The sequence below is a fragment of the Nesoenas mayeri genome (genome assembly GCF_963082525.1).
Source record: "Nesoenas mayeri genome assembly, chromosome: Z".
NCBI lineage: Eukaryota > Metazoa > Chordata > Aves > Columbiformes > Columbidae > Nesoenas > Nesoenas mayeri.
Window position 1 is genome coordinate 38873099 of NC_137542.1, and position 12083 is coordinate 38885181.

General features: G+C 36.0%; 1 protein-coding gene across 2 annotated transcripts in view; it reads left to right on the forward strand.

Annotated features, from left to right (window-relative positions):
- The window catches only part of PAM (peptidylglycine alpha-amidating monooxygenase), a gene marked incomplete at its 3' end in the record, with an annotated part of 70523 nt that extends 59021 nt beyond the window's left edge, over positions 1 to 11502 (forward strand). The window contains exons 18-25 of one of the 2 annotated variants that reach the window (XM_080362781.1): positions 234 to 447; positions 1116 to 1316; positions 4025 to 4143; positions 5100 to 5199; positions 6560 to 6613; positions 8932 to 9135; positions 10915 to 10971; positions 11327 to 11502. In XM_080362781.1, coding sequence (XP_080218907.1) covers positions 234 to 447; positions 1116 to 1316; positions 4025 to 4143; positions 5100 to 5199; positions 6560 to 6613; positions 8932 to 9135; positions 10915 to 10971; positions 11327 to 11502 — 1125 coding nt within the window. The remainder of the gene's footprint in view (positions 1 to 233; positions 448 to 1115; positions 1317 to 4024; positions 4144 to 5099; positions 5200 to 6559; positions 6614 to 8931; positions 9136 to 10914; positions 10972 to 11326) is intronic. The other variant, XM_080362782.1, reaches the window with a different exon arrangement.
- Between the last annotated feature and the right edge of the window lie 581 nt (positions 11503 to 12083).

The following is a 12083-nucleotide window of genomic DNA, read 5'->3' on the forward strand; positions in this document are numbered from 1 at the left end:
AAACTCATTTGTTTGCTGTAATCATAGGAAATTTGTATTTTAGGGAGAAATTTCCTAGAATCAACACTACTGAAAATCTGGTAGTAGATGTCATAGTCAATATATTAAGTTTATGTTTGGTATATAAATTTATTTCCTACACAGTAATAGATATTTTCTATAAGCAGTCATCCCTTTTATATTTCACTTTCCATAACTGAAATCTCTTCTCTTTTCCCATCGACGGAAAAAAGGTTTTCAAACTGGGAGCAAATAACAAGGAACCATTACTCATCTTAGGAGTGGCTTTGCAACCGGGGAGTGACAAAAATCATTTCTGTCAACCAACTGATGTGGCTGTGGATCCGATCACTGGCAGCATTTATGTCTCTGATGGCTACTGTAACAGTCGGATCATTCAGTTCTCTCCAAATGGATTGTATGTGATGCAGTGGGGAGAAGGTACAGGTCAGAGCTCTTGGTGCTTTACCTGTACTGCTGTTACCATGAACTCATTAGGAACCATGAGATTGCTGATGTTACTATTACTTATACATTTCTATTAATGGAATACCATCCAGGCCCTAGCTGAATTTCGGCCTTGTCAGTGCATTTCAATTTTCCCTCTTCTGTGCGAACAGCTATATACAGTTATTATATATTCATTAAAAATAAAAAATGGGAATTTGTTAGCATGCTTTTGCTACAAGTATTAGCATGTCCTATCTGATCAAGAAGATGTCCTGACTTTCATGAAAACCTTATTTTTTTTTCTTGAACATTTGATCAAATAGTATAAGCCTTCACTATTTTTGCAAGATTTATACCATGATCCCATCTATTTTAAGTTTTATGAATAATTACATTTCTGCCTTACTCAGATTTATGTATCAGTCATTAAACTATGTCAAATATTGTAGGGAAATAGCAAAATCACAAATTCAGGATTTGCAAAGACAACTCAAAGGCTACCACAGTTTACCTACCTAAATGAGTATTAATAAAACTGCTAGGAGAAGAAAGCAGGCTGAGTTTTTCTCAATTTGTATTATGTTATGTGACATATTGCTGTTTCTAAGCAAAACTGACAATTTCAGTCTGTACTTGAACACAAACCTGAATATTTTGTATTGCAGAGACTTCTTTAGGCAGAGCCAGACCTGGACAGTTTCGTATCCCTCACAGCTTAGCCCTGATCCCTGACTTCAGTCAACTATGTGTTGCAGACAGGGAAAATGGTCGAATTCAGTGCTTCAGGTTAGAGACTGGAGAGTTCATAAGAGAGATCAAGCACAAGTCATTTGGAAGAGAGCTGTTTGCAGTTTCATACGCTCCAGGTAATCTTTTTTCCTGTTCTTCAGATTTCAAGTAGTTGCTTTATGCCAGTATATCACAGCACACAGTGTTTTTTTGTAAAGAATGCTGTCATGTTATTTAAGGCCAGATATTTATTCTTTTTCAAAGCAGAGCTGATGTAGTGGAAAAATTTTGAACTATGCTGTTTCCCTACTTACAGAATGAGGGAAGCTTGCATATAAGCTCTGTTTCTGAGAAATTACTGATTAGACTCCATAAATGTGATGTTAACAAGTAGATGATCTTATTTGCTTCCTAGTGACTGCACACTCCATAATTAGTTGATAATAACATTTTAAAATATTCATTTCAAGCTGTATTGAAGATAGCAAAATAAAGGACTTCCAAAGTAACAAGAAAAGTCTTGGGTTTCGTAAAACAAAAAATTTGAAAGCAAACAGTTTGAAAACATTGTGGTTTTTAATATCACAATCTAGCTAACTATTACTGTGGTAATTTTATGGGTTAGATTTTTAATACCAATTCTGAAGGTAATGTAAATGTCAAGAACTGGATGAGGAATTTTGGCATGTGTAGCTCCTGACTGTAATTGATAACAAATCTAATATCAAGGTTATGTCTCTTGCATCTGCTAAGAACACAAGAAATGCTGTACTGGATGAGATTGTTGACAGCTATAGTCCAGTGCCCTGTCTCTGACAGTGGCACCAAGAGAGGCATCCTGAGAAGAATGTGTAATCCTGGCTGCTTTTGGTGGCCTGTTCCTCTCCTATTCCCCATACATCTACAAGCATTATTTAAGGCTGTTAGATGGTAATTCCTGACCTCTTCTTCATATTATCTTCTGTAGACCTATTGTGCATGAGTTTTCCTAATCCCATTTTGAACTGGTTTGTACTGTATGCCACCTTGACCTCCTGCAGTTACAGACTCCATAAGGTCATTACCCAATTTACTTTTTTAATTTTAAAAAGTGACTTAGTTTCATTGAGTGCTTCCCAGTCCCACTATTTTGAGAGTTGGTGAATAACAGTTCCACACTCCCCATATCTGCTGCCTTTTCTCCAAACCAAAGAACACCACCACCTCGTAAGCCATTTAATTGCTTCAGCTCCTTCACTATTGTAGTTGCCTTTCTCTTTTAGTATCTTTAACTTCTTTAGGACCTTCTTGAGAAGCAGAGAGCAAAACAGCACTTCAATACTCAAGATATGGCCATGCTAAGTTTTTTCATAGTGGCAGAACTATTCCCTCCATTCTTAATTCTCTTCCTGATGATGCCAAACATTCAGTTGAAATTTTGGCTGTCACTGTACAAGGAGACAAAGATTTCAGAGGCCATTCAGTGATGCCTCTGAGATGTCTCTCTTGAGTTGTAGCTTCCAGTTCCATGGTAAAAGTCACGTAGGCATGATCTAGATAATTTTTTCACAGAAGCCTCATTCTGTATTCATCTTGGCTGAAGCTCTTCTGCCATCTATTTGAGAACTCAGTTATTCTTATAGAAATTCTTGCTGGACTTTCTCAATATCATCAAGCTTTTAGTTATTCTGCAGAACTCAGTACCTTCCTCACACTGGGAGATGTTTTTCACACTATGCTTCAGGTTACTGATGAAGACTGTTGAATGGAATTGTTTCTGTCTCTGATCCCTGCAGGATCACACTACTCAGACTTCTCTGTCCTGTAAAATGATAAACTCTGCCCTTAAGCTGTGTTCTTTGCTTCTTGTTCATTAATGGATCTTTCATTCAGCCCTGTGACAACTCACATTCTTTAATAACCTCTGATGCACAAGTTTGTAAAAGGTTTTATGAAAATCCAGGTATGTTTACAATATTTTCTTTGCCTGAGTGCTTTTTCACACCATTCAGAGTTGAGGTACAATTTCCCCTTAGAGAAGCCATACCAACTTGTTACAGGCCATGTCATTTTCTTCATTATGGATTCTAGGATTCTACCATCTTACTGGGGATGCAAGCCAGAACTGTTGATGTGTAGTTTCAAGGCGCCCTTTTGAGCCCTTCTTGTAGACGGGCATTACTTTGGCAGTCTGCTAGTGTTTTGGAGGGGTGGCTGTTTGCAGTGCTAGGTTACTCAGCTTGTCCTGAGGTCTGTAATTTCACATTTGACTTCCTTCTGACCTTGAGCAAATTGCATCCAAACCTGATGAGTTATTAACCTCCAACTTGCCTAACACCTTTTATGTATCTCCTTCTTGTTAAGCTGGCTCCTCTGACCTCTTAGCTACAAAAAAAAAAATTGAGTGTCAGAGTCTCCCAACATATTCAACAGAAAAAACTGACAAAAGCTGAGCTTCTCTGCCACAGGTCCCCCATCACAGAGTCCCCCTTTCACACCTTTTCCTCTTCTGGTCCCACTCATTCCATAGCTGGCTGCTTTTGATACATTTAAAGAAGTTTCCATTACCAAATCAAGCATCCTTAGCAAAGCATTCTTCACATATATTTTTAACGCTTTTACATTCTTTTTACATTTAACCAACCTGTAAAATATTACTGTGATTGTTCTCATTTGGACAAAGTGTGCATCTCTTCAACGCCCAAGTTTCACCTGTTATACCTTATTTAACTTTCCTCTTGTAATGTAGTTTCTTATTGAGTTACCTTTCTGTCTATGTCTCTCAGGCAGCCTTTTTTCACCTATACTATTGCAATTCGTCTTCACTGTAGTGTGGGTTGTAAAAGCAAATCTAATGTTGTTGCAGGTGGTCTCCTCTTTGCAGTTAATGGAATGCCTTATCCTGGAGAGGCAGAACCAGTGCAAGGATTTGTGATGAACTTCTCTACTGGAGAAATAATTGATACTTTCATTCCAGTTAGAAAGGTAGAGTATTGCACAGAGTGCCTCGTGCATATAAATATGAACATGAGAATGGTGGTAACACCCTACTTCTACAACTTTCATGAGGCTGTTACAGAAAATAAGATGCTTGGTAATTTCAGGTATTCAAAAGAGATTCTTCATAATAACTTAATAAAAACACTTATTTTCTACATGTAATATACATTTGAAAGTTACACTGCCCTCCAGTTGATTCCTATAGATAATACCTTCAGTCAGGATAAAAATACTTCATTGTTGTCAAACAGTTCCTAAAAGCTAATTTAGGAGAAGAATTGACAACTTAAAATATTCATATATTTAGAAATTAGTAATTTATCAAAGAATAAAGTTTATTCCTAAACAGAAATAAAATTCAACTGTATGGTTACATTTCTTCTTTACAGCAGATCAGTGTGTAAATTAAGGCTAAATGTTTTTCATACAGTGTTATACATAAAAATTAAAAGAAAGTTTGCATAGATTGTCTTAGACTAAAAAACAAAGGTTAAGATTTGCATTTCCTGGTAACACATATACTCTGTTATTTGCCATTGAGTTTTAGATAATATTAAAATGAGTTATTTTCTTCTGATTGTATAGCAAACAGCAAACTCTGGCAAAAACTAAGTATGTGCATGAAACAAGATTGATGATTTTAAAAATACGTACTTCACAGGATAAAATTGATGGCAAGAATTTAAATATAAATATCATGAACATTATAAATATAAAAAGTGTTTAGCATGAATATATCAATTTCCAAGTTTTTATCTCTTTGGAAGGCAAACATGCAATCAAAATGGAATTTCCCTCCCTTTACTCATGTTAGGCCTTCACACCATGACCTGCTGCATTTTCCAGTTCAAGGACTGAATGTGATCAGTCTCAAGTTCAGGGTTAAGGAGGTCTCATGAATGTGCAGACACACAGTAATCTGTGACTGCTTGTCTTCGCAGAGCTTTGAGATGCCACACGATGTTGTTGCTTCAGCAGATAAAACAGTGTTCGTTGGAGATGTTCATGCCAGAGCAGTATGGAAATTTGCATCCACAGAAAGTATGTTATTTTTATCTTAATGTCATGACTTCACATTTTGTGTCTTCAAATCAGTACCACCTGTCTGGTACCACTGGCCAAGAACCTGGTGGTTTAATGACGATTTAAGTACACTATAAGCTCTGCCTGCAGAAGTTGTGCACTACCGCTTAGATTTCATTTAAAAACCATTCTTCAGCATCACTGCATATTGTCAAAGGAGGGTCGTGAGCACAAGTTCATTTGTGTCAAGAGGAATCAAAATGCATTTGGCTCATGATAGATCCGATGTCACATCAGTACCTGCTAAAACAAAAGCATGACTCTTTAGCATTTTAGTATTTTTGATGTACCATTTGCTGAGAAGTCAACTGCTTTCTTGGAGGCTATCATATAGAAAGCTTTCAGGGGCTGAAGTAAAAACACAAGCTAGATTAAAATTTATATTAATTTATTTGGGAGGATTTATCATTAGAAAATCAATCTAGTATAATTTGGAGTCCTACTTCCATTAAGTGGAAACATTTCCCAGTTTTATCTAGTAACACACAAGCCAAACAGCCTGACTTCAGGGAGAGGCACCTGATTAGTCAGACATCAATTTAGTAGGATTTTGAGAGGAATTAGATATTTTAGAGAAATAAAAATATAGCCCACTGTTACATTATATAAGATTAAAAAAATGTATGAGAGACATAAAGCTTCAGGCTTCAGGGTGTTAGTCAACCAGTAAGAGTCTGCTGTTATTTTAAATGAACTTCTGACAAAGCCAGTTATTCCATATTTCTCTGTTCATAATTCATGGAGTTTTCTTTGGGGCATCAAATATTAGCTGCTCTTAATAACAGGAGACTGGACCAGATAAATTGTAATTCTGACTGGATATGGCTTTCTCTGCATATAGTAACATGAACAAGAACACATCCAGGCTTTTATTCGATGGAACATGAGAAAAAAAAAATTGCATTATTCATCACTTACAGGTTATATGAGGAAAATCATTGTATGTAATTTTCTTTTTAGCTTTTGCTGCAGTATAAAACTGCAGTAGCTAGGGAGCCTTTAATCTATCGTGATTTTGATTATAATTAACAGTTTTATTTTTGTTTGACTCGTTGAACCTTTACACATGCCCATAAAATCTCTCTGTGGCATAAGATTTAATTATTGCAAACACCTTTCATGAATCAAGTTCTTTTCTTTTTTCCATGGTCTTGTGAGCTATTGAATGATTTATATTGACTCTCCTTGGCAAAGTTCAGATGCTGATGGGATTGTTTACTGTAGGATCGTACTGTACATTTGAGAAGGCTAGCAGGAAAATGTCACTGATTGTCTTTCTGCGATGTCAGTTGTCCTGAAGAATAATTTTGTTTTACAGAAATGGAACATCGGTCAGTTAAAAAGGCTGGTATTGAGGTACAGGAAATAAAAGGTTAGTCTGATTTCTAATGGAAATGAAGGAACCAGTATTTTCACATAGACTAGGACTGCTTCTGCAAAGTTGGAGGGAAAAATGCTGACTAGTTTTGACTTTCATTTTTCACCATCATTTCAGACAAATAAAATGAGCTGCTAGAGGAAGAACTAGAAAGCAGCATGTAACAGTGTTATCTGTTAGAGCTATTTTACGGCTAATCTAAACACTGAATTTTCAGTGATGCCAAGTGCTTCACAGACACTAAGATAAAATTTTGCTAGTAGATTAATTCCATACTACTGTCTGGTATGGTGCAGATTGGTATCTGGATCAGCTCCTTTAGATGCAGAAAGAGCTCTGAAATATAACTGTGATAGTTACTCCCCAGTACCCTATCCCCCACTCCATGACCCACAACCACCAAAAAAGGCTTATTTGATATGTCAATTGGCTTATCTTTCTGCATAGTCTTATAGTATATAGCCTTGCCAGTAACATCAAATGGGGAAAAAATATTTTTTTCTATTTAGAAATAATTTTTTCTCTTTAGATTTATTATCATAGATTTACCACTTTTTTTTTTCCTCCAATTTATCTGCATTAAAGTGGAAAAAACCAAACCAAAACAAAAAAAACAACCACATGTAGAAACTTAATATATGGAAATAAACACATGTAGAGGAGACTGAGAAGGATAAAATAGTGATTCAGGAAGAAGAAAAGTAATGTTAACTATTTGTATTCTGTTACACTGATCTTTTATGTTGAAAAGGAAAAGCCAGTTTCCCTTCAAGAAAAACGGTTCCAGGCTATGGAGAGGCCTTTATAGAATGTTCAGACATTCTTAATGGTTTTTCTCTGATTGAATTCAGAGCATGTGTGGTTTGCTTTAGCTATGTTTATGCAGACAGAGAAAAATACCAAAAGATCCCAACCGCCAAATGCAAGCATATAGAATAAAGGAGGCTGACATTATAAAACAGTAAAATCTTTATTGTCAAAACAATTATCCTTCTGTTTTTTCTCTGTTGGTACATCAGCTCTCCTGAAGCACTGAAAAGCGAAGTGTGAACATTACAGCATCCACAGTGCAACAAATCTAGGGATATATTAATGCATTTCAGCTTTCTCTAGGAAATACCATGATAGCTGACACTTGTAGTGTTACAGGGAAAAATGCAATAGTAAGAAATAGTTTTTAGGTAACAATCTGTAAAACTGCTTAGGGTAGGTAGGCTGAAATTAACACCTTTCAACTTCATTTGAAGAAAACAGCCCATGGACTTTGTGCCATCCTCTGCTTAATAAAAGAACAGGAGTGACTTGCACTTTCACAGCCTCCTGGTGACATTGTTACTATTGCTTGCAGTGCTGTGAAGTGGGAGAAAATACATGGAAAACTGTAACTTTGCCTAGAGGTGGGCAAGGTGGTGGAGGGAAATTGTTCTTGGCTATAACTACTAATGGAACATATAGCCTGTTAGGGTTCTGTCATTGTTATCACTGTATTGGTATTAAGTATAAACTGAAGCATTCACTATTCTTTCAGAATAGAACATCATTTTAAGTTTTATACAGAATCAAAAGGGTTGATTCAGAGTGTGTTTCTGATGAAGCTACTTCTCAAGAAAAATACACTTAAGTCAGACTTAAAAATATATAGCTAGACGGTTTTACTCATTAAAAGTTAGCACAAAGCATGTGATCCTTTATACACGCACAAAACAGCACAGAGGATTTATTTAACTTGTTTTTCTCCTTGCAGGCTGAAAGGTAAAAAATTAGTCAGGAATGACTGGATGCAGTTTTCAAAAGCTTTCTGGATTTACTGAGCCAGAGTTCTTTCATGGGATATAGCAGTTTTCAAATTTAACCCTTTGTCACATGTTTATTAGAAGAACTTTAAATCCTTTCCTTTTTGGTTATTATAATACAGCATATACGGGATTCCTCTATTTCTTGTGGAAGTTTTCTTATCAAAAGGAGATATTTACTTGATATTACATCACATGCCTACTTGCAGAAATAGATAATTTGAAGATTTTCCTATATTTTGAATGATAGATACTTTGTAAGGCAAAGCTCTCCCTGACATGTTTCCTTTTCCCATTCAAGAAAAGGGGAGGGCATCTTTACTAGTGAATGATATAATTCAGATTCTCTCTGCTTTACATTTGGAATAACATCAGCAAGAGCTAAAAATGACTCCACAATTGTTTATCTTTTGTTGCCTTGTTACTCATACTTCAGGTATTCTAGCTTGTTCTTTAATGCCTTGTTCTGTGTTGCTTGATGTATATGGATTGCATACTGAAATTGTCTTCTTTTTAAAGAATCAGAAAGAATCGTAGAAGCCAGATTGAAAAACAACCCAGAATCAACAGAGTCTCTAAAGAAGCAGGAAAAACAACATTTGGTCCAGCAGACCAGAACTGGAGTTTCCTTTGTTCTTATTACAACTCTTCTAATTATCCCTGTTGTTGTCCTGCTGGCAATTTTAGTATTTATTCGGTGGAGGAAGACAACTGTCTATGGAGGTAACCATGAGTGAATCTAGACAGGTTTTCATTATTCCAGTTCAAACCATCACTGAACACTAAGGGATGAGGGTATGAAGAGAGAGGCTTGGTGTCCCCTTGCCCTTCTGAATAGTTACCGTGATACTGCGTGCAAACTAAGAATCAGTGTGCACACAGCAACTATTACTTTAATATTACATCTCAAGCCAACACCCTTTCAGAATATGGATATATTAACTGATGCCAAGCCGAAAATTGGTGCCTCAGAAACAACTAAAATACATCCATGTTACCATCTAGAATACAGAAATTTTAATACTCTGGGTATAGTTTGATTGTCACTTTGGGATCTTTAAATTTTTGAGAATGAAGGACTCTGTGGGTAAGATAAAGGTATAAACAAAATCAAACAGATAACATTTACAAGAGATTATCATTGTTCATTATTACCTTGTGTATGTTATGATTTAGACATGTTTCTATAATGCATTGCCATCCGTTGCTGTGAGAGCTTTAACTGGTACCTACAATGCTATGTAAATTTGTTCTTAATTGATATTATATAATAACATTGTTTCTGAGAAACTGGTAGACTACAGTAGGAGTTTGATTGTAACACTTATTATTTTGTATGGTATAAATAGTTTTATCAAGATATTCTCATCAACAGAAGAAAAAGTACACAGAATAGACAAATAACACAGTTCTGCCACGATCTAGGAGATACTACAATGGAATAAGTAATTCAGTGACCTAATATCACTGTCCAGCTGAATTTGAGGCATTTTATTGGAAGGTTTTAGTATGCAGCTTCCTGACTCCTTGTGTTAAACTTGTGCTAAACAGCATATGAAATGTGCCAACACTCTAGACTACTGCAGTGCTGCTGTTAATGGGTGTGATATACAGGGTGTTTCAAAAAGATGGACCCAATTTGAAATCACTATATCTGCAGCCACAAACCACCCATGAATGAAACTCTTAAATCCATACAGCAGGTGGAGGAAACACAGAGCATTTATAAAAAGGTTCCTGAAACTTGATAACTCATTGAACTGTTCATAAATTTTTGTGTAATTGTAACATGTTGGGTCCATCCTTTTGAAATACCGTGTATAACAGCATCTTTGCATTCCATTTGGATTCAAGCAGTGGTTTGAATTCACTGTGTCAAACAGCATGATATATTTACATTGGTAAAAATAATCTTCTTGCGCAGATTTATGGAAACTGAGTAGTATATAGGAAAAGACAGTTTGGTCATGGCATTTAAATTTTCTTCAGATGAAGGACAAAAAGAGTTACCAGGGAGGAGGATGTAGTTTGTGAGGCAAGAGAGAAAGTTCCTCCCAAATACCTTGAGAAATTCACAGATCACTGTCTTCCAGAAACTCATCTTCTCTGAAGAGAAACTATACCTTTTCAAACGTCAGCCTGTATTTTTCAGTGTGCTGGAATGCAGTTGTGCACATTATAAATGACAAGATTCTTGCCTTTCCTGTAAACCCTTCACAGCACCAGAAGCGAACAGCTGAGGGAATGAAATTCTCAGAAATAACTTACCTGCAAATCTTCTTAATGGCTGAACTGGCATAAACAGACCATCTGTGCTATGATAATTTTGTCAGGAATTAAAATTTCACCTTAATCAAGAAGCTGAAAAGTATCAGTTTTGTTTCCTAGGGCTGCTGATCAATTTGTTAAATGTCAGTGCTTTGTATCAGAGAATATATATGTATTTTTAATCATATAATATTATTTTTTTAGCTTATTTTTAAAATCTACCTTATTTTTCAGCTGATGGGGAACACAAACCTGATTCAAGTTCAGGCAGAATTTTAGGCAGACTTAGAGGTAAGTCTAAGTCATTGAAGATCTTTTGAAAACACAGTAAATGGAGGTTTTCTCCTATGGGAGAGACGGAGCTGTTATAATGAGTTATCTGTGGATCTGGTGAATGAAATGAAGCACTTCAAGACGAAAGGCAAACTGGTGTGAACACGAATAGCCTACATAAAGACTTAATGAAACGATGGATTCTCTTTCAGAATCTCTGTGCGTAGCTTTTGTGGTTCATGTGCTGATTTGTTAAAACAGTTTCTGGAAGGACACTTAAAATAATCTCCACTATACTGTTGAATGAGCAGATGGATTTTTACTCCCCCTATACAGTAAAGCAAACCTTATGACAAGCCTTTCCATTCCACAGGGAAAGGCAGTGGTGGTCTTAACCTTGGGAACTTCTTTGCAAGTCACAAAGGCTACAGCCGAAAAGGGTTTGACCGACTGAGCACTGAAGGAAGTGATCAAGAAAAAGATGAAGATGATGGCACAGATTCAGAGGAAGAGTGTTCAGCACCTCCACCTCCATCAGCACCTTCATAATCTTGAAACCAGCCTTTGAGTTGTCTATTATATGATTCAACCCAGAATGTCAGATTCCTTTTCCCTTAAGCACGTTTAAGATTTTGTGTATTTAATTGTAAACTGTACTAGTCTGTGTGGGGCTCTACACTGGTTCCTTTAATTTTTGTTTGGCTTTAGTTCTGTTTTTTAAATAGAGGAGTGTATGGAAGTTCAATATCAGTGCTGGTTTTTATGTGAACATCTTAATAAAGCAAACAATCTTCTAATTGCAGCACTGATTTAAAGCAGAAGTATTTTCTCATCTGAATTTGGGGATCTTGTAAATAAGTCTTACTATCTGCTTCATCAAAATATTTTTCCTATAGCTATTCAGTTGCCAGTTTCTGTTTTGTGCCTTTCCTCTTCAATGTCCTTAACCTGTTGCAGTACAGAGAAAATACAGTGCCACAAGAAAATGAAGCTGCTAAATCTTCTTCTATTTTTTTAAAATCACTAACATTATATTGCATTGAAGGAAAGAAAAAAGTCTCTATTTAATTTTTTTCTTCTTCCTAACTTAATGTGTTTCGGGGATGTCTTATTTTTAGATGGTATCACTG